Source organism: Salvelinus namaycush, chromosome 3 (assembly GCF_016432855.1).
Source record: "Salvelinus namaycush isolate Seneca chromosome 3, SaNama_1.0, whole genome shotgun sequence".
Taxonomy (NCBI): Eukaryota; Metazoa; Chordata; class Actinopteri; order Salmoniformes; family Salmonidae; genus Salvelinus; species Salvelinus namaycush.
The window spans coordinates 96270652-96293347 of NC_052309.1; the positions used below are offsets into that span (position 1 = coordinate 96270652).

Genomic DNA, 22696 nt, shown 5'->3' on the forward strand with positions numbered 1-22696 from the left:
TTGGAGAGAGAGATCCTTGCTTGAGAATTTGATTGTGATAAAGTGTTGGTTGTTTCTCAGAGATTTGGTATGTACTATATAAGTTGTTGCTGAGGGAGCTGATTGGTTATGTCATGTGTTATAGGACGCACTGTTTTGATTATTGAAATTGTTTGTTAATAATTGTTCTGTTTCATTTGTTCCCAGGGGGGAAGGAGAAGGCACTTTGGGAGTGCTTAGGCAAGAGGCCCGCGGGCATACATATACCCGTAGTATATTCATTGTCTAGGCACACTAGGTAAGACCTGGGCGGACCACCCCCTGTATTTTGGTTAGGGCACCAGGTGGTGCTAAGATAGGTAAGTGGTGGGTAGGCAGGTTAGATAGGAAAGGGGGAAGTTTTGATATTTACTTTCTTTGCTTTGGTTCCGTCCAGCCCCTTTTCCCCATATTACCGTAAGGAAATAAATCCTAGTAACGGTAAAATCTGCCTTTGTCGTCCTTACTCACGCCTACAGTCCATACCTCTTACACTTCACGGGGAGTTGAGTTGCAGCAGGGAGTTGCGTTCCCTCTTCTCAGAGGCGTGCGTAACAATATCACAGTAATGAAGGTTCTCAATAATGTGAAGTTGTAATTTAAACCTCTGGTCCATCTCTGGTTATTCATTAACATTACAGTAAACCTGCTCTACATCCTGGATATCTAGATCAACTATTTCTGGATCTGGACTAAAGTCAGAGAGCAGGCTGCTCTATTTGAGTTCAGTTAAACTCCCCCTCATTTAGTGCTGCTAACAGTGATGTTCATCAACATGCTCAAATACAAACACTTGTTCTTTAGAATGTTCTTTATTTAATATCCACAATACAGCAAAGCTCTAACTATTCCTCTATTATACATCTGCAAAGCAACCCATTTCAAATATACAGAGTCTACTTATCATGTAGCCTATGATATCAGTGTGATTAGCTATTTATCTTTTATGGAACATATTGTATATATGCAGGTTAAACTTCTAATGCATTAACAATAACTTGAAAAGTGATGTAGAAAATCAAATGGACATTACAATGGTTCTCAGGCTATTCAGTGCTGCATACAGACTTCTTGATGTCTTTCTCAGCGAACTTGGAGCCCGCGGTGACTTTACATGAGAACACTTTGTCCTGGTTCCATTCTGACGTGTCAACGGTCAGACAGCTGCTGAGTTGGAACGTCTTGTCGGCTTGCGGCACCGGGCCACTCGTAGCGATGCCGCCGGTGACCCGATTCCCTCCCGCGGTCCAGCTGACATCAGCGTAGCCCATGGCCATCTGACTGGCCAGACACACCAGGGTGACTTTGCTGGACTTCAACTCATCGCTGGACGGAGGGAAGATGGTCAAGACAGGCGGAGGGAGGGTAGAGTCTGGACCAATGGAATGAGCAGAATAAATATTACACAAAATCATTTGATAAATTAGTAGAATGAAACAGGGTTGTGTGATTATACTGTAGAATAAAAAATATTACATTTTCTCAAAGGCTACAAACAATTAACATGTTGGGCTCATAAATGAAAAGGCACTAAAACCATGTAATTCTATTGTTACATATTACTCATATGTCTGTTTGTAGCTGGACTTATTTAGAAACTTTCTAAGTAACTCTCCATATGTGACTTTTCAGAGGTAAAGCAGATTTCTGTGCAAGTGGATAATGAGTTCAGATCTCTACGTTTAAACATAATCAAGAAGTCAGATGTGCTGAATGAGGGATACAATCAAACATATATCCTACTACTAGTCAACCAGCAAACGGAGTTACCAACTGTAATGTAGTAGCCTGCAATGTAATGAAGCATGTAGCAATATTGTGTGTAACTACCATATACATGGTTTTATCATTATTTAATATAACATGGGACCAACATTTTAAAGGTTCATACAACTTTATGTAGACTTCACATTCAAATCTACCTCTGAGTAAATATATTATTATTGTATGAGACATTATAAATGAGTAGTGTTGTCAAGTGACAGCAGTAACCTACATGGTCAAATAGTCCATCACGTTTCTTAAGTTTAAATGTGAAATCAACAACTACAGATATACTGTAGGCTATGAAGCTGTCACATGGTGTCCATGACTCTTGATAATCAGTCTACAAAGTAGGTTATTTACACTAAATAAATATGAAAAAATAATATAATGTTAAGTACTTTAACTTTTTAACTATTATGTATTACAAAAACCCATTTTAAAAAACCATATAAGGTTAAAAGAAAGGGTACTCACCAGTAACAATGTCACGTTCCTGACCTGTTTTCTGTTGTTTTTGTATTTAGTTGGTCAGGACGTGAGCTGGGTGGGAATTCTATGTTGTGTGTCTAGTTTGTCTGTTTCTATGTCCAGCCTAATATGGTTCTCAATCAGAGGCAGATGGTAATCGTTGTCCCTGATTGAGAATCATATATAGGAGGCTTGTTTTGTGTTGGGATTTGGTGGTTGTTTGTTACCTGTCTCTGTGTTTGTGTTCTGCACCAGATAGGTCTGTATCGGTTTTGCACATTTGTTATTTTGTATGTTGTTTGTAGTGTTTCACTTGTTCTTTTATTAAACATGTTGAACACTAGCCGCGCTGCACTTTGGTCCTCTCCTTCACCTATGGAAGAAAGCCGTTACAGAAACACCCACCAAACCCGGACCAAGCAGCGTGGCAACGGGCAGCAGCAACAGCAGCAGCAGTACAAGGAGGAATGGACATGGGAGGAGATTCTGGACGGAGAAGGACCCTGGGCAGAGCCAGAGGAGTGTCGCCGTCCCAAAGCGGAGCTGGAGGCATCAAAAGCGGAGAGGCGGCATTATGAGGCGCTTGCAAGGCAGAGTGGCTGGAAACCCGAGAGGCTCACCCAAAAATTTCTTGGGGGGGGGGCTAAATGGGAGTGTGGCGAAGCCGGGTTGGATACCTGAGCCAACTCCCCGGGCTTACCGTGGAGTGAGAGGGCGTCGTACTGGTCAGACACCGTGTTATGCGGTAAAGCGCACGGTGTCCCCAGTACGCGTGCTTAGCCCAGTGCGGGCTATTCCACCTTGCCGCACTGGGAGGGCTAGGTTGGGCATCGAGCCGGATGTCATGAAGCCGGCCCAACGTATCTGGCCTCCAGTACGTCTCCTCGGGCCGGCGTACATGGCACCAGCCTTACAGGTGGTGTCCCCGGTTCGCCTGCATAGCCCAGTGCGGGTTATTCCACCTCGCCGCACTGGCAGGGCTACGGGGACCATTCAACCTGGTAAGGTTGGAGAGGCTCGGTGCTCAAGAGCGCGTGTCCTCCTTCACGGTCCGGTATATCCGGCGCCACCTTCCCGCCCCAGACCAGTACCACCAGTGCCTACACCACGCACCAGGCTTCCAGTGCATCTCCAGAGCCCTGTTCCTCCTCCCCGCACTCGCCCTGAGGTGCGTGCCCTCAGCCCGGTACCTCCAGTTCCGGCACCACGCATCAGGCCTATTGTGCGTCTCAGCCGGCCAGAGTCATCCGTCTGCCCAGCGCCGTCTGAGCCATCCGTCTGCCCAGCGCCGTCTGAGCCATCCGTCTGCCCAGCGCCGTCTGAGCCATCCGTCTGCCCAGCGCCGTCTGAGCCATCCGTCTGCCCAGCGCCGTCTGAGCCATCCGTCTGCCCAGCGCCGTCTGAGCCATCCGTCTGCCCAGCGCCATCTGAGCCATCCGTCTGCCCAGCGCCATCTGAGCCATCTGTCTGCCCAGCGCCATCTGAGTCATCCGTCTGCCACGAGCCATTATAGCCGCCCGTCTGTCCCGAGCCATTAGAGCCGTCCGTCAGTCAGGAGCCGCTAGAGCCGTCCGTCAGTCAGGAGCTGCCAGAGACGCCAGCCAGTCAGGAGCTGCCAGAGACGCCAGCCAGTCAGGAGCTGCCAGAGACGCCAGCCAGTCAGGAGCTGCCAGAGACGCCAGCCAGTCAGGAGCTGCCAGAGACGCCAGCCAGTCAGGAGCTGCCAGAGCTGCCCTACAGTCATGAGCTGCCCTACAGTCATGAGCTGCCCTACAGTCATGAGCTGCCCTCCAGTCATGAGCTGCCCTCCAGTCATGAGCTGCCCTCCAGTCATGAGCTGCCCTACAGTCATGAGCTGCCCTACAGTCATGAGCTGCCCTACAGTCATGAGCTGCCCTACAGTCATGAGCGGTCACCCAGTCCGGAGCTGCCACTCAGTCCGGAGCTGCCATTCAGTCCGGAGCTGCCACTCAGTCCGGAGCTGCCACTCAGTCCGGAGCTGCCATTCAGTCCGGAGCTGCCACTCAGTCCGGAGCTGCCACTCAGTCCGGAGCTGCCACTCAGTCCGGAGCTGCCACTCAGTCCGGAGCTGCCACTCAGTCCGGAGCTGCCATTAGTCCGGAGTTGCCCCTCTGTCCTGAGCTACCTCTCTGTCCTGAGCTACCTCTCTGTCCTGAGCTACCTCTCTGTCCTGAGCTACCTCTCTGTCCTGAGCTACCTCCTAAATCATGTGGGGGCCTTGGGGAGGATTCTTAGGCCAAGGTCGTGGGCGAGGGTCGCCACTCAAAGGACGCTAAGGAGGGGGACAAAGACAGTGGTGGAGTGGTGTCCTCGTCCTGCGCCGGAGCCGCCACCGCGGACAGATGCCCACCCAGACCCTCCCCTTGAGTTTTAGGGGTGCGCCCGGAGTTCGCACCTTGAGGGGGGGGTTCTGTCACGTTCCTGACCTGTTTTCTGTTGTTTTGTATGTGTTTAGTTGGTCAGGACGTGAGCTGGGTGGGAATTCTATGTTGTGTGTCTAGTTTGTCTGTTTCTATGTCCAGCCTAATATGGTTCTCAATCAGAGGCAGATGGTAATCGTTGTCCCTGATTGAGAATCATATATAGGAGGCTTGTTTTGTGTTGGGATTTGGTGGGTGTTTGTTACCTGTCTCTGTGTTTGTGTTCTGCACCAGATAGGTCTGTATCGGTTTTGCACATTTGTTATTTTGTATGTTGTTTGTAGTGTTTCACTTGTTCTTTTATTAAACATGTTGAACACTAGCCGCGCTGCACTTTGGTCCTCTCCTTCACCTATGGAAGAAAGCCGTTACAAACAAAGAGCTTGGTTCCTTGTCCGAATACCACAGTGATTCAGTTTGTATACACAGCCGTACAAAAACCTCCTCACTCTCTCTACTGAGAGGACAGGAACTGAAACATCCCATTCAGACAGAGCTTCACTCTCTCTACTGAGAGGACAGGAACTGAAACATCCCATTCAGACAGAGCTTCACTCGCTCTACTGAGAGGACAGGAACTGAAACATCCCATTCAGACAGAGCTTCACTCTCTCTACTGAGAGGACAGGAACTGAAACATCCCATTCAGACAGAGCTTCACTCCCTCTACTGAGAGGACAGGAACTGAAACATCCCATTCAGACAGAGCTTCACTCTCTCTACTGAGAGGACAGGAACTGAAACATCCCATTCAGACAGAGCTTCACTCTCTCTACTGAGAGGACAGGAACTGAAACATCCCATTCAGACAGAGCTTCACTCTCTCTACTGAGAGGACAGGAACTGAAACATCCCATTCAGACAGAGCTTCACTCTCTCTACTGAGAGGACAGGAACTGAAACATCCCATTCAGACAGAGCTTCACTCTCTCTACTGAGAGGACAGGAACTGAAACATCCCATTCAGACAGAGCTTCACTCTCTCTACTGAGAGGACAGGAACTGAAACATCCCATTCAGACAGAGCTTCACTCTCTCTACTGAGAGGACAGGAACTGAAACATCCCATTCAGACAGAGCTTCACTCTCTCTACTGAGAGGACAGGAACTGAAACATCCCATTCAGACAGAGCTTCACTCGCTCTACTGAGAGGACAGGAACTGAAACATCCCATTCAGACAGAGCTTCACTCTCTCTACTGAGAGGACAGGAACTGAAACATCCCATTCAGACAGAGCTTCACTCCCTCTACTGAGAGGACAGGAACTGAAACATCCCATTCAGACAGAGCTTCACTCTCTCTACTGAGAGGACAGGAACTGAAACATCCCATTCAGACAGAGCTTCACTCTCTCTACTGAGAGGACAGGAACTGAAACATCCCATTCAGACAGAGCTTCACTCTCTCTACTGAGAGGACAGGAACTGAAACATCCAATTCAGACAGAGCTTCACTCTCTCTACTGAGAGGACAGGAACTGAAACATCCCATTCAGACAGAGCTTCACTCTCTCTACTGAGAGGACAGGAACTGAAACATCCCATTCAGACAGAGCTTCACTCTCTCTACTGAGAGGACAGGAACTGAAACATCCCATTCAGACAGAGCTTCACTCTCTCTACTGAGAGGACAGGAACTGAAACATCCCATTCAGACAGAGCTTCACTCTCACTACAAACATCTCTTGTTTTTCTAGAGTTCCTCTCTATGAAGTAACAGTATATAGTATAGCATCATATTCTGCTGTTGGTGTCTGGTCCTTTTGAATCCATCAGTTAAAGCACTATCCATATGATGCAGTATTGACCTGAGGATGATGATGATGATGATGATGATGATGATGGTGGTGGTGGTGGTGATGATGATGATGGTGATGATGATATGATGATGATGGTGGTGTGTGGTGATGATGATGGTGATGATGATGTGATGATGATGATGATGATGGTCGTGGTGGTGGTGGGGTGATGATGATGGTGATGTTGATGCTGATGATGATGATGATCACAACAAGAGAAACAACATCAGTTCTTTCAGACAATGCTATTCTCTATAATCTTTTTGACATGTATGAATGAATGGTTCTTCCATTTCCAGATCTCCCATTGTGACATGTATATTATTGTTATAATAATCATGACCAACTGCTGTTTCTTAGAGTTCACCCCACTGCCACGCATGAAGCAGAAGTGAGTGTATTGGTGAGGAGGTTTTTGTCATGGTGTTTATCACAGTGATAGGAAAGTCATTTGATGTCTGACAGTAATACACTGCTGAGTCTGTCTCCTCCTACATTGTTAATAATCAAACAATAATCCGATTTAGACTGATGATTAAATGTGAATTAGGAGAGGAGAAACCAGAACCATATTCTACAGAGCTCCAACCCAGTGTGGTACCACCTTAACACGTGCTGAGGGACTCCTCCTGGAACCTGCTTATACCAACCAGCAATATTATCAACAGTCCCCAGGTTACAGTCCAGAGTGGCCGTCTCTATTATCAACAGTCCCCAGGTTACAGTCCAGAGTGGCCGTCTCTACTATCAACAGTCCCAGGTTACAGTCCAGAGAGGCCGTCTCTATTATCAACAGTCCCCAGGTTACAGTCCAGAGTGGCCGTCTCTATTATCAACAGTCCCCCAGGTTACAGTCCATAGTGGCCGTCTCTATTATCAACAGTTCCCAGGTTACAGTCCAGAGTGGCCGTCTCTATCATCAACAGTCCCCAGGTTACAGTCCAGAGTGGCCGTCACTATCATCAACAGTCCCCAGGTTACAGTCCAGAGTGGCCATCTCTATCATCAACAGACCTCCCCAGGTTACAGTCCAGAGTGTCCGTCTCCATCATCAACAGTCCTCCCCAGGTTACAGTCCAGAGTGTCCGTCTCCATCATCAACAGTCCCCAGGTTACAGTCCAGAGTGGCCGTCTCTATCATCAACAGTCCCCAGGTTACAGTCCAGAGTGGCCGTCTCTATTATCAACAGACCCCAGGTTACCATCCATAGTGGCCAACTCTATTATCAACAGTTCCCAGGTTACAGTCCAGAGTGGCCGTCTCTATTATCAACAGTACCCAGGTTACAGTCCAGAGTGGCCATCTCTATCATCAACAGTCACCAGGTTACAGTCCAGAGTGGCCATCTCTATCATCAACAGTCCCCAGGTTACAGTCCATAGTGGCCGTCTCTATTATCAACAGTTCCCAGGTTACAGTCCAGAGTGGCCATCTCTATCATCAACAGTCCCCAGGTTACAGTCCAGAGTGGCCGTCTCTATTATCAACAGTCCCCAGGTTACAGTCCAGAGTGGCCGTCTCTATTATCAACAGTCCCCAGGTTACAGTCCAGAGTGGCCGTCTCTATTATCAACAAGTCCCCAGGTTACAGTCCATAGTGGCCGTCTCTATCATCAACAGTCCCCAGGTTACAGTCCATAGTGGCCGTCTCTATTATCAACAGTCCCAGGTTACAGTCCAGAGTGGCCGTCTCTATTATCAACAGTCCCAGGTTACAGTCCATAGTGGCCGTCTCTACTATCAACAGTCCCCAGGTTACAGTCCATAGTGGCCATCTCTATTATCAACAGTCCCCAGGTTACAGTCCAGAGTGGCCGTCTCTATTATCAACAGTCACCAGGTTACAGTCCAGAGTGGCCGTCTCTATTATCAACAGTCCCCAGGTTATAGTCCAGAGTGGCCTTCTCTATTATCAACAGTCCCCAGGTTACAGTCCAGAGTGGCCGTCTCTATTATCAACAGTCCCAGGTTACAGTCCAGAGTGGCCGTCTCTACTATCAACAGTCCCCAGGTTACAGTCCAGAGTGGCCGTCTCTACTATCAACAGTCCCCAGGTTACAGTCCAGAGTGGCCGTCTCTACTATCAACAGTCCCCAGGTTACAGTCAGAGTGGCCGTCTCTATTATCAACAGTCCCCAGGTTACAGTCCAGAGTGGCCGTGTCTAATATCAACAGTCCCCAGGTTACAGTCCAGAGTGCCCGGTCTCTATTATCAATAGTCCCCAGGTTACAGTCCAGAGTGGCCGTCTCTATTATCAACAGTCCCCAGGTTACAGTCCAGAGTGCCCGTCTCTATTATCAACAGTCCCCAGGTTACAGTCCAGAGTGGCCGTCTCTATCATCAACAGTCCCCAGGTTACAGTCCAGAGTGGCCGTGTCTAATATCAACAGTCCCCCAGGTTACAGTCCAGAGTGCCCGTCTCTATTATCAATAGTCCCCAGGTTACAGTCCAGAGTGGCCGTCTCTATTATCAACAGTCCCCAGGTTACAGTCCAGAGTGGCCCGTCTCTATTATCAACAGTCCCCAGGTTACAGTCCAGAGTGCCCGTCTCTATTATCAACAGTCCCCAGGTTACAGTCCAGAGTGCCCGTCTCTATTATCAACAGTCCCCAGGTTACAGTCCCAGAGTGCCCCGTCTCTATTATCAACAGTCCCCAGGTTACAGTCCAGAGTGCCCGTCTCTATTATCAACAGTCCCCAGGTTACAGTCCATAGTGGCCGTCTCTATTATCAACAGTCCCCAGGTTACAGTCCAGAGTGCCCGTCTCTATTATCAACAGTCCCCAGGTTACAGTCCAGAGTGCCCGTCTCTATTATCAACAGTCCCCAGGTTACAGTCCAGAGTGGCCGTCTCTACTATCAACAGTCCCCAGGTTACAGTCCAGAGTGCCCGTCTCTATTATCAACAGTCCCCAGGTTAAAGTCCAGAAGTGGCCGTCTCTATTATCAACAGACCCCAGGTTACAGTCCAGAGTGGTCGTCTCTATTATCAACAGTCCCCAGGTTACAGTCCAGAGTGCCCGTCTCTATTATCAACAGTCCCCAGGTTACGTCCAGAGTGGCCGTCCTCTATTATCAACAGTCCCAGGTTACAGTCCATAGTGGCCGTCTCTATTATCAACAGTTCCCAGGTTACAGTCCAGAGTGGCCATCTCTATCATCAACAGTCCCCAGGTACAGTCCAGAGTGGCCATCTCTATCATCAACAGTCACCAGTTACAGTCCAGAGTGGCCATCTCTATCATCAACAGTCCCCAGGTTACAGTCCAGAGTGGCCGTCTCTATCATCAACAGTCCCCAGGTTACAGTCCAGAGTGGCCATCTCTATCATCAACAGTCACCAGGTTACAGTCCAGAGTGGCCATCTCTATCATCAACAGTCCCCAGGTTACAGTCCAGAGTGGCCGTCTCTATTATCAACAGACCCCAGGTTACCATCCATAGTGGCCAACTCTATTATCAACAGTTCCCAGGTTACAGTCCAGAGTGGCCGTCTCTATTATCAACAGTACCCAGGTTACAGTCCAGAGTGGCCATCTCTATCATCAACAGTCACCAGGTTACAGTCCAGAGTGGCCATCTCTATCATCAACAGTCCCCAGGTTACAGTCCATAGTGGCCGTCTCTATTATCAACAGTTCCCAGGTTACAGTCCAGAGTGGCCATCTCTATCATCAACAGTCCCCAGGTTACAGTCCAGAGTGGCCGTCTCTATTATCAACAGTCCCCAGGTTACAGTCCAGAGTGGCCGTCTCTATTATCAACAGTCCCCAGGTTACAGTCCAGAGTGGCCGTCTCTATCATCAACAGTCCCCAGGTTACAGTCCATAGTGGCCGTCTCTATCATCAACAGTCCCCAGGTTACAGTCCATAGTGGCCGTCTCTATTATCAACAGTCCCCAGGTTACAGTCCAGAGTGGCCGTCTCTATTATCAACAGTCCCCAGGTTACAGTCCATAGTGGCCGTCTCTACTATCAACAGTCCCCAGGTTACAGTCCATAGTGGCCATCTCTATTATCAACAGTCCCCAGGTTACAGTCCAGAGTGGCCGTCTCTATTATCAACAGTCACCAGGTTACAGTCCAGAGTGGCCGTCTCTATTATCAACAGTCCCCAGGTTATAGTCCAGAGTGGCCTTCTCTATTATCAACAGTCCCCAGGTTACAGTCCAGAGTGGCCATCTCTATTATCAACAGTCCCCAGGTTACAGTCCAGAGTGGCCGTCTCTACTATCAACAGTCCCCAGGTTACAGTCCAGAGTGGCCGTCTCTACTATCAACAGTCCCCAGGTTACAGTCCAGAGTGGCCGTCTCTATTATCAACAGTCCCCAGGTTACAGTCCAGAGTGGCCGTGTCTAATATCAACAGTCCCCAGGTTACAGTCCAGAGTGCCCGTCTCTATTATCAATTAGTCCCCAGGTTACAGTCCAGAGTGGCCGTCTCTATTATCAACAGTCCCCAGGTTACAGTCCAGAGTGCCCGTCTCTATTATCAACAGTCCCCAGGTTACAGTCCAGAGTGGCCGTCTCTATCATCAACAGTCCCCAGGTTACAGTCCAGAGTGGCCGTGTCTAATATCAACAGTCCCCAGGTTACAGTCCAGAGTGCCCGTCTCTATTATCAATAGTCCCCAGGTTACAGTCCAGAGTGGCCGTCTCTATTATCAACAGTCCCCAGGTTACAGTCCAGAGTGCCCGTCTCTATTATCAACAGTCCCCAGGTTACAGTCCAGAGTGCCCGTCTCTATTATCAACAGTCCCCAGGTTACAGTCCAGAGTGCCCGTCTCTATTATCAACAGTCCCCAGGTTACAGTCCAGAGTGCCCGTCTCTATTATCAACAGTCCCCAGGTTACAGTCCAGAGTGCCCGTCTCTATTATCAACAGTCCCCAGGTTACAGTCCAGAGTGGCCGTCTCTATTATCAACAGTCCCCAGGTTACAGTCCAGAGTGCCCGTCTCTATTATCAACAGTCCCCAGGTTACAGTCCAGAGTGCCCGTCTCTATTATCAACAGTCCCCAGGTTACAGTCCAGAGTGGCCGTCTCTACTATCAACAGTCCCCAGGTTACAGTCCAGAGTGCCCGTCTCTATTATCAACAGTCCCCAGGTTAAAGTCCAGAGTGGCCGTCTCTATTATCAACAGACCCCAGGTTACAGTCCAGAGTGGTCGTCTCTATTATCAACAGTCCCCAGGTTACAGTCCAGAGTGCCCGTCTCTATTATCAACAGTCCCCAGGTTACAGTGGCCGTCTCTCCTTTCCTCACCGTTACAACAATTGGCTTCTGTGTCACCACAGTCACACCACTGACACCTGGGAAATAATAAGATGACATGTAGTGAAGAGAAACATACAGACTCATTATCAATAAACCAGGAAGTAAAACCTCCGGGAAGTCAGACTTCTTACATGTTAGAGCAGTGATGAGAGTGCAGAGTGTCCCCAGCATGTTGTCAGTGTGTGGTGTGAACGACCTGTCCAGCTGAGAGATGAGCAGGGTTGGAGTGTGAGGAGAGGAGAGGCTGCAGGACCCACCTATAAGGAGACAGACAGGGAGGACCACTGGGAGGGGCCTCTGTAGTTAACCTATCACCAAACCAGGGAGGACCAGAGGGAGGGGCCTCTATATCTCACCCTATCAACTTCTGTATGATGGACATTTAATAAATTTAAATTACTGTAACTATTCAACAATCAAAAATATCAATATTTTATATTGGACTAACAACAACCATATGGGATCATTTTGGTTACACTGAAAAGAGCAGTATTTGGTTTCATTTGAGTTATGTTGGTAAGTTTCCTTAAAATCAGCATGTCATAATATAGATAATAACATTATAATAATATTATCTGGACCTGATAGTGGGGTTCTGAACTAACAGTACGTCACTAAATGACTGTTGATGTAATATGTCTCTACTGTAAACCAGGGGACTGACTATCATGGAGGTTGTCTGATACATGGAGTCTTCTGTTAAAACTGAACCTTCTGGAATATCACTTTATCATTCATGCTTTGTGACAACTAGGTGTAATTGTTAATGACAACATTCTAGTAAATGTGTGAAGGGTTTTTGTGTAAAACACAAGCATGGAATGTTCTCCTACTGCAGACATACTGGTTCAGGATGACTTGACATTCAGTTAGTGTCTATATTCAGAACATCTGAAAGCAGAAGTGAGTGTGTTTGGTGGGGAGGTTTTTGTCATGGTGTATATCACTGTGATACTTGCGCATAAGGAGAGTCATTCCGAGTCTGACAGTAATACACTGCTGAGTCTGTCTCCTCCACATTACTGATTATAAACTGATAATCCTTATCAGACGTGGCTTTAGATGTGAAACGATCAGAGGAGAAACCAGAACCATATTCATCAGGAGAGGCATGAGTACGGTAAAACCTTAACACATACTGAGGAGCTCCTCCTGGAACCTGTTTATACCAGCTTACGTAATTGCCTTCATGTTTGGTAATGTCACAGTAAAAAGTAGCAGTCCCCTTTGTACTGACAGTCAGTACTGAAGGTGTCTGTGTCACTGCTTTCTGGCAACTGACATCTGTGGGAATTAAACACACCATTTATTAAGACAATTAATCATACATGAATGTAAAACTTCATTGGCATTGTTTTTAGATTCAGAATGAACAAACAGTAAATTCCTTACATGTTAGAGCAGTGATGAGAGTGCAGAGTGTCCCCAGCATGTTGTCAGTGTGTGGTGTGAACGGCCCTTACTGTCCAGCTGAGAGATGAGCAGGGTTGGAGTGTGAGGAGAGGAGAGGCTGCAGAACCCACCTATAAGGAGACAGACAGGGAGGACTAGAGGGAGGGACCTCTACAGTTAACCAATCACCAGCTACTCTCATTGCTCTACATGAGGACCTGTCTTCATCACTGACTCATATTCTACCTCCATCAAACCATAACTGTAGTTTAATATCCTATACTAGTTCTACACAGGACCAACATAATGATGAGGTACTCAATTTTAGTCCCAAATGTCTCCCTAATCCTTTTATAGTGGACTACTGTTGACCAGAACCCAATGAGACTTTGTCATAAGTAGTGCACTGTAAAGGGAATAGAGTGCAATTAGGGACATAGTCTCAGTTTTTGTCCTCTCCCCCCACACACACAGTTCTGAGAGGAGATAAAACAACCTCTTAATTTACATGAAGCTATAAATAAGGGGAGGAGGGGAAGCAGGTGTCCTGGGGGAGAAAGGGGGAGAAAGGGAGCAACACATCACTGCCTGTAACTCAGTGTCAGAGCGAGAACACGTCCCTGGTGAATGACTCTGATAACTAGAGATAGTAGACATGAAACTATCAGCTGGTCTTTGGGTGGGACTGAAACCAGTGGTCTACAGACAGCTGTTCCTGTTGTAAAGTACATGTAGATCTTTCCTCAGTCATTATTGGTGGTTGTATGTCCTCCTCTGCTGTACGTTGATAGAACTGCAGCCTCTGTTCTGATCACTGATGCAGAATATGAAACACAGCATGACATGACCCTCTATATGTTGGACCAATTCTAACTTCCACTTAAGGGGATACTTTACCATCCCTTCTAATTTTGGCAATGAGGCCCTTTATATACTTCCCCAGAGTCAGATGGACTTGTTCATACCATTTGTATTTCTCTGTGTCCAGTTTGAAGGAAGTTAGTTAGTTTAGTCAGTCAATGTTAACTAGCGTTTCCCATAGACTTCCAGTCATTGTGCGATCTTCATCTGACTCTGGGGAAGTAGATAAAGGACCTCATTGAGTGTTTACTTAGTCATGGATTGATGCCAATTGGAGACTAAGTGAAGACCAGACTTATACAGTTGTAATTCATGCTGAAATGATACTGAGTCCAACATCTAATATTAATACTAGAGAACAGTTTAAACCATGTAATAATGACAGCTTCAAACTCTCTAAACATTGACCTGTCATTCCTGCATCCTCAGTTAAAATGGAGGCCGGTGTTTTAGTCTGAAATACCTGGATGCTTCTCTTTCTCTCCGCCTAACTTCTGTAACTTTCTCTCCCTCCTCTGTGTCTCTAAGTGTCCATAGTTCCACTCCACATCCCTCCACCCTCTATCTTGGTTCAATAGTTTCCAGATTCCACCTCATTCAGTGCTGTGAAAAATTCTGCCTACATTTCCATCATATTAACCACAGGCTCTTCAATGTAAGGCTACAGTCAACTGTTAGGTCATCACTGGTTGGTCAGAATCCTTCTTATGATAATAAACCAGGTAAGGATTCTGGGCTCCTCTGTCTTGGTTCAATTTAAACAGTCATTATCCAGATTCACCCTCATTTAGTGCTGCTAACACTGAAACTCATCAACATGCTCAAATACAAACACTTGTTCTTTAGAATGTTCTTTATTTAATATCTACAATACAACAAAGCTCTAACTATTCCTCTATTAATCATTAGTAATTCAACTCATTTCACAATAGTAGAGAGACCTAGTCATCATGACAGTATTTCAGATGTTATGTTTTAGAGAACATGATGCTGGTACAGTGAATGCATCAATAGTAACTTGTCATGAGAAACAACCCTCAACAACTATTTGACATTACATTGGTTATTGTCATACTATTCACTGCTGCATTCAGACTTCAGCCCAATATCATCCATGTTAAGATTTTAACTTCTATATTTAACAGCAAAGCAAGGATCAAAACATCACTAAAATGTTCTAACAAAATAACAGCTTCACTCGCTGTGAAGCTATAACGAACTACCAGTTGTATTGATTGTCTGAAACTATTGATTTACAGACTACAACTAGTCTTTCTGATCTCTTTCTCAGAGAATGTTGACCCCAACGACACTTTACATGTGAACACCATGTCATGACGTTGCCTGTTTGGGTACAGCAAGCCCCATCCCCCTCTCCCTGCCACTCCCTGCCTTCCCCTTTCCTCCTTCAACTAGGTTGCTGTGGTCAGAGAGACGTCGTAAATTCCTGAGAATCTCCTCATGGACACACAGTATAGCAGAGGGTACACTTTCATAGAGAACAAAGGGATTTCTTCCACCTCACAGAACTTGAGGTACGAACAAATTTCATGTTCCGGGAAAAGTATAAAAGATCGGTGAAGATTCCAGCAATGAACTGGTCCGTTTGTCACAACTTGGGAAACTCACGGGAGACTGTGTGGCTACATTACCATACCGCTGTTTATATAATAGCCTCAGATATGAGGTTTACATCTAATTGTTGTATAAGATGAATGAGTGAGTATGATACTGTTTGTATAATTGTGCAATATGATTTTGGACTGTTTAATGAAGAAAAATTTAATCACTTTTGATTTGAACTAAATCAGAGGACCGCCCCTGAGCCCAGTTAGGGTCAGACATCCTGGGACAGCCCCTTTCTGCAATTCTGAATAAAAACCCAACTTTGAGAAATTATCACTAGACCATGTTTTTCTCCATTAGGAGTGGAAGAAGGTTGCAGACCATTGCTGAATCTTTTAACCATACCACGTGGTTAAACTCTTAGACTATCGATACCGACAGAATAAGAACAAGTCTTTGATATTGATTACTAGTCTACATCTAGGAATTCGGTATCATTGAACGCGAAGAACGACAACCGCCGAAACATCCATTCTATAACGAATGTCACTCTGAACTATCCACAATAACCACGACAGAGAGAGGGAGAGAGAGGACGAAACTCTCCAACAGAAACAAACTTTTCACCAGCGATCAAGACGACACACTAAGCGTAAATATATATATATTGATTGCAATTGTTCCCGAATGAGTGAGCGTTCATGTGCAAAGGATTAGCATCTCAATTGTTATAGTTATCACTTTGTAGTGACTTCTTAGTCGACCCCCACTCCCCCTCTTGTCTAACAAGCCGCCATGCCGGTTTAGCCCACTAGGGCCGATTCTCCTATCATTTGTTGTAACCACATTTAATTTGTTTGTTTGTTTGTTTATGCATTTCTGTGAATTACTTAGTTAGTAATAAATAAATGATTTAAGACAATTGATGTATGGATGACTCATAGTGAAGACTGGGTTCGTGCAGATAACCAACAATTTACGACGTTTGGAATGAGACTAACGTGAGGTAAAGTAAATAATTAATTAATTCGAAGACTAATTGATCAGATAAAATATCTGAAAAGTTATTTTAGGTAATGATAACTTTGTAATCTGAATATTTTTCCTTGGTGCCCCAACTTCCTAGTTAATTAGTTACGTTATTAATCAGTTGAACGCGTAATAACTAATTACAGAGAATCTTTGATAAAAACTATAAGTCTTCAATTTAATGATAGTAAAGACACGACAACCACGCCCTTATCCCACTCTGCAGTCTGAATGGTCAGATAGCTGCTGATCTTGAAGGTTTTGTCTGGTTGCTGCTCAGCAGGGCTGGTAGAAACATCTTCTGTCACTGATTCACTGTTAGACATCCATCTGACATCTGCCAACCCCTTGGACTTCTGAGACAGGTTACTAGTCAGACACACCAGTGTTGCTCTGCTGGACTTGAGGTCTTCAGTGGATGGAGGGAACAGAGTCACAGCAGGTGTAGCAAGATCTCCATCTGTAGAAAGTAGTCAACGGATGGGATGAGAAGAAAACACAATGGATAACAGTTTATATTTCAGTACATGTGGGTATCATTACCAATACACCCTGCATTAAGAGCAATTATATAGAGAACTGCTCTTCATGATGTTTACAATGATACTGATAGAAGGAATCATACGGTGTTAAGGTTTTAAAATGAGAGACAGAGCAATTTATTAATACATTATTTATAATATTACATCACAGCTCTGGAAGACTAAAATGCTAAAAGCTGAACGAAATGTGGACATTTTAACTGTAAAATACAAATAATTCACAAGGAAATGGGATTAAAAAATATATATATTTGTCTAAGAATTGAGCTGGATAAAATTTCTGGAGATGAAAGATCTCCTTTACATTGAGTTATACAGACAACAGAAACACAAGATATGAATGATTAAACACTTTGAGATGAAAGATCTCCTTTACATTGAGTTATATAAACAACAGAAACACAAGATATTCATGATAAAACACTTTGAGATGAAATATCTCCTTTACATTGAGTTATACAGACAACAGAAACACAAGATATTCATGATTAAACATGAACAGAGCAGATCAACCAGAGACATTAACACTGTCATCAAACTGTTTCATAAGTCATTTACAAACAACATACGAGACAGGATTAAAGCAGGTGCAAAATATTAAATCAGTGAATTTAAATGACATTTTATTAAACAAACATTTTAAAAAATATATATATATATCTATATATATATATATATATATATATATATATATATATCTGACCAACACTATAGTAGAAACAAAACCTATTCTGTAGATTAAAACATTAGAAGGGTACTCACCAGTAACAATGAGCTTGGTTCCTGGTCCGAATACCAAATCAAATCAAATTTTATTTGTCACATACACATGGTTAGCAGATGTTAATGCGAGTGTAGCGAAATGCTTGTGCTTCTAGTTCCGACAATGCAGTAATAACCAACAAGTAATCTAACCTAACAATTCCACAACTACTACCTTATACACACAAGTGTAAAGGGATAAAGAATATGTACATAAAGATATATGAATGAGTGATGGTACAGAACGGCATAGGCAAGATGCAGTAGATGTATAGAGTACAGTATATACATATGAGATGAGTAATGTAGGGTATGTAAACATAAAGTGGCATAGTTTAAAGTGGCTAGTGATACATGTATTACATAAAGATGGCAAGATGCAGTAGATGATATAGAGTACAGTATATACATATACATATGAGATGAGTAATGTAGGGTATGTAAACATTATATTAAGTGGCATTGTTTAAAGTGGCTAGTGGTACATTTTTACATAATTTCCATCAATTCCTATTATTAAAGTGGCTGGAGTTGAGTCAGTATGTTGGCAGCGGCCGCTAAATGTTAGTGGTGGCTGTTTAACAGTCTGATGGCCTTGAGATAGAAGCTGTTTTTCAGTCTCTCGGTCCCTGCTTTGATGCACCTGTACTGACCTCGCCTTCTGGATGATAGCGGCGTGAACAGGCAGTGGCTTGGGTGGTTGTTGTCCTTGATGATCTTTATGGCCTTCCTGTGACATCGGGTGGTGTAGGTGTCCTGGAGGGCAGGTAGTTTGCCCCGGTGATGCGTTGTGCAGACCTCACTACCCTCTGGAGAGCCTTACGGTTGTGGGCGGAGCAGTTGCCATACCAGGCGGTGATACAGCCCGACAGGATGCTCTCGATTGTGCATCTGTAGAGGTTTGTGAGTGCTTTTGGTGACAAGCCGAATTTCTTCAGCCTCCTGAGGTTGAAGAGGCGCTGCTGCGCCTTCTTCACAACGCTGTCTGTGTGGGTGGACCAATTCAGTTTGTCCGTGATGTGTACACCGAGGAACTTAAAACTTTCCACCTTCTCCACTACTGTCCCGTCGATGTGGATAGGGGGGTGCTCCCTCTGCTGTTTCCTGAAGTCCACAATCATCTCCTTTGTTTTGTTGACGTTGAGTGTGAGGTTATTTTCCTGACACCACACTCCGAGGGCCCTCACCTCCTCCCTGTAGGCCGTCTCGTCGTTGTTGGTAATCAAGCCTACCACTGTAGTGTCATCCGCAAACTTGATGATTGAGTTGGAGGCGTGCATGGCCACGCAGTCGTGGGTGAACAGGGAGTACAGGAGAGGGCTCAGAACGCACCCTTGTGGGGCCCCAGTGTTGAGGATCAGCGGGGTGGAGATGTTGTTACCTACCCTCACCACCTGGGGGCGGCCCGTCAGGAAGTCCAGGACCCAGTTGCACAGGGCGGGGTCGAGACCCAGGGTCTCGAGCTTGATGACGAGTTTGGAGGGTACTATGGTGTTAAATGCTGAGCTGTAGTCGATGAACAGCATTCTCACATAGGTATTCCTCTTGTCCAGATGGGTTAGGGCAGTGTGCAGTGTGGTTGCGATTGCGTCGTCTGTGGACCTATTGGGTCGGTAAGCAAATTGCAGTGGGTCTAGGGTGTCCGGTAGGGTGGAGGTGATATGGTCCTTAACTAGTCTCTCAAAGCACTTCATGATGACGGAAGTGAGTGCTACGGGGCGGTAGTCGTTTAGCTCAGTTACCTTAGCTTTCTTGGGAACAGGAACAATGGTGGCCCTCTTGAAGCATGTGGGGACAGCAGACTGGGATAAGGATTGATTGAATATGTCCGTAAACACACCAGCCAGCTGGTCTGCGCATGCTCTGAGGACGCGGCTGGGAATGCCGTCTGGGCCTGCAGCCTTGCGAGGGTTAACACGTTTAAATGTTTTACTCACCTCGGCTGCAGTGAAGGAGAGCCCGCAGGTTTTGGTAGCGGGCCGTGTCAGTGGCACTGTATTGTCCTCAAAGCGTGCAAAAAAGTTATTTAGCCTGTCTGGGAGCAAGACATCCTGGTCCGCGACGGGGCTGGTTTTCTTTTTGTAATCCGTGATTGACTGTAGACCCTGCCACATACCTCTTGTGTCTGAGCTGTTGAATTGCGACTCTATTTTGTCTCTATACTGGGACTTAGCTAGTTTGATTGCCTTGCGGAGAGAATAGCTACACTGTTTGTATTCGGTCATGTTTCCGGTCACCTTGCCCTGGTTAAAAGCAGTGGTTCGCGCTTTCAGTTTCACGCGAATGCTGCCATCAATCCACGGTTTCTGGTTTGGGAATGTTTTAATCGTTGCTGTGGGTACGACATCGTCAATGCACTTTCTAATGAACTCGCTCACCGAATCAGCGTATTTGTCAATGTTGTTGTTGGACGCAATGCGGAACATATTCCAATCCGCGTGATCGAAGCAGTCTTGAAGCGTGGAATCAGATTGGTCGGACCAGCGTTGAACAGACCTGCGCGCGGGAGCTTGCTGTTTTAGTTTCTGTTTGTAGGCTGGAAGCAACAAAATGGAGTCGTGGTCAGCTTTTCCGAAAGGTGGGCGGGGGAGGGCCTTATATGCGTCGCGGAAGTTAGTATAACAATGATCCAAGGTTTTACCAGCCCTGGTAGCACAATCGATATGCTGATAGAATTTAGGGAGTTTTGTTTTCAGATTAGCCTTGTTGAAATCCCCAGCTACGATGAATGCAGCCTCAGGGTGTGTGGTTTCCAGTTTACAAAGAGTCAGATAAAGTTTGTTCAGGGCCATCGATGTGTCTGCTTGGGGGGGAATATATACGGCTGTGATTATAATCGAAGAGAATTCCCTTGGTAGATAATGCGGTCAACATTTGATTGTGAGGAATTCTAGATCGGGTGAACAGAATGACTTGAGTTCCTGTATGTTGTTATGATCACACCACGTCTCGTTAATCATAAGGCATACACCCCCGCCCCTCTTCTTACCAGAAAGATGTATGTTTCTGTCGGCGCGATGCGTGAAGAAAGCAGCTGGCTGCACCGACTCCGTTAGCGTCACTTGAGTTAGCCATGTTTCCGTGAAGCAGAGAACGTTACAATCTCTGATGTCTCTCTGGAATGTAACCCTTGCTCTGATTTCATCAACCTTATTGTCAAGAGACTGGACATTGGCGAGTAGTATGCTAGGGAGTGGAGCGCGATGTGCCCGTCTCCGAAGCCTGACCAGGAGACCGCTACGTTTTCCCCTTTTACGGCGTCGCATAGGGTCGCCGGCTGGGATCAGATCCATTGTATTGGGTGGAAGGCAAAACACTGGATCCGTTTCGGGAAAGTCGTATTCCTGGTTGTAACGGTGGTGAGTTGACGTTGCTCTTATATTCAGTAGTTCCTCCCGACTGTATGTAATGAAACCTAAGATTACCTGGGGTACCAATGTAAGGAATAACACATAAAAAAACAAAATACTGCATATTTTCCAAGGAACGCGAAGCGAGGCGGCCATCTCGGTCGGCGCCGGAAGTTTGATGATGCCACAGATGATTCAGTTTGTATACACGGCCGTACAATAACCTCCTCACTCTCACTACTGAGAGGACAGGAACTGAAACATCCCATTTAGACAGCTTCACTCTCTCTACTGAGAGGACAGGAACTGAAACATCCCATTCAGACAGAGCTTCACTCTCTCTACTGAGAGGACAGGGACTGAACCATCCCATTCAGACAGAGCTTCACTCTCTCTACTGAGAGGACAGGAACTGAAACATCCCATTTAGACAGCTTCACTCTCTCTACTGAGAGGACAGGAACTGAAACATCCCATTCAGACAGAGCTTCACTCTCTCTACTGAGAGGACAGGGACTGAACCATCCCATTCAGACAGAGCTTCACTCTCTCTACTGAGAGGACAGGAACTGAAACATCCATTCAGACAGAGCTTCACTCTCTCTCCTGAGAGGACAGGTACTGAAACATCCCATCCAGACAGAGCTTCACTCTCTCTACTGAGAGGACAGGAACTGAAACATCCCATTCAGACAGAGCTTCACTCTCTCTACTGAGAGGACAGGAACTGAAACATCCATTCAGACAGAGCTTCACTCTCTCTACTGAGAGGACAGGAACTGAAACATCCCATTCAGACAGAGCTCCACTCTCTCTACTGAGAGGACAGGAACTGAAACATCCCATTCAGACAGAGCTTCACTCTCTCTACTGAGAGGACAGGAACTGAAACATCCATTCAGACAGAGCTTCACTCTCACTACAAACATCTCAGGCTTTTCTAGAGTTCCTCTCTATGAAGTAACAGTATATAGAATAGCATCATATTCTGCTGTTGGTGTCTGGTCCTTTTGAATCCATCAGTTAAAGCAATATCCATATGATGCAGTTTTGACCTGATGATGATGATGATGATGATGATGATCAAAACAAGAGAGACAACATTAGTTTCATTTCAGACAATGTCTTCTTATAATCTTTTTGACATGTAGGAATGAATGGTTCTTCCATTTCCAGATCTCCCATTGTGACATGTATATATTGTTACAATAATCACTGATCAACTGCTGCTTCTTAGAGTTCACCCCTCTGCCACGCATGAAGCAGAAGTGAGTGTATTTGGTGAGGAGGTTTTTGTCATAGTGTATATCACTGTGATAGTAGAGTCATTTTGAGTCTGACAGTAATACACTACTGAGTCTGTCTCCTCCACAGTGTTAATAATCAAACAATAATCTGATTTAGACTGATGATTAGATG

The 22696-nt window shown here is 45.7% G+C and overlaps 1 gene segment (V, D, J or C); it reads right to left on the minus strand.

Moving 5' to 3' along the window:
* Positions 1-1064: 1064 nt before the first annotated feature.
* On the minus strand, positions 1065-22536 carry LOC120044146. The segment is given in 3 exon segments: positions 1065-1390; positions 17928-17948; positions 22494-22536. Coding segments are annotated over 3 exon segments (390 nt in total).
* Between the last annotated feature and the right edge of the window lie 160 nt (positions 22537-22696).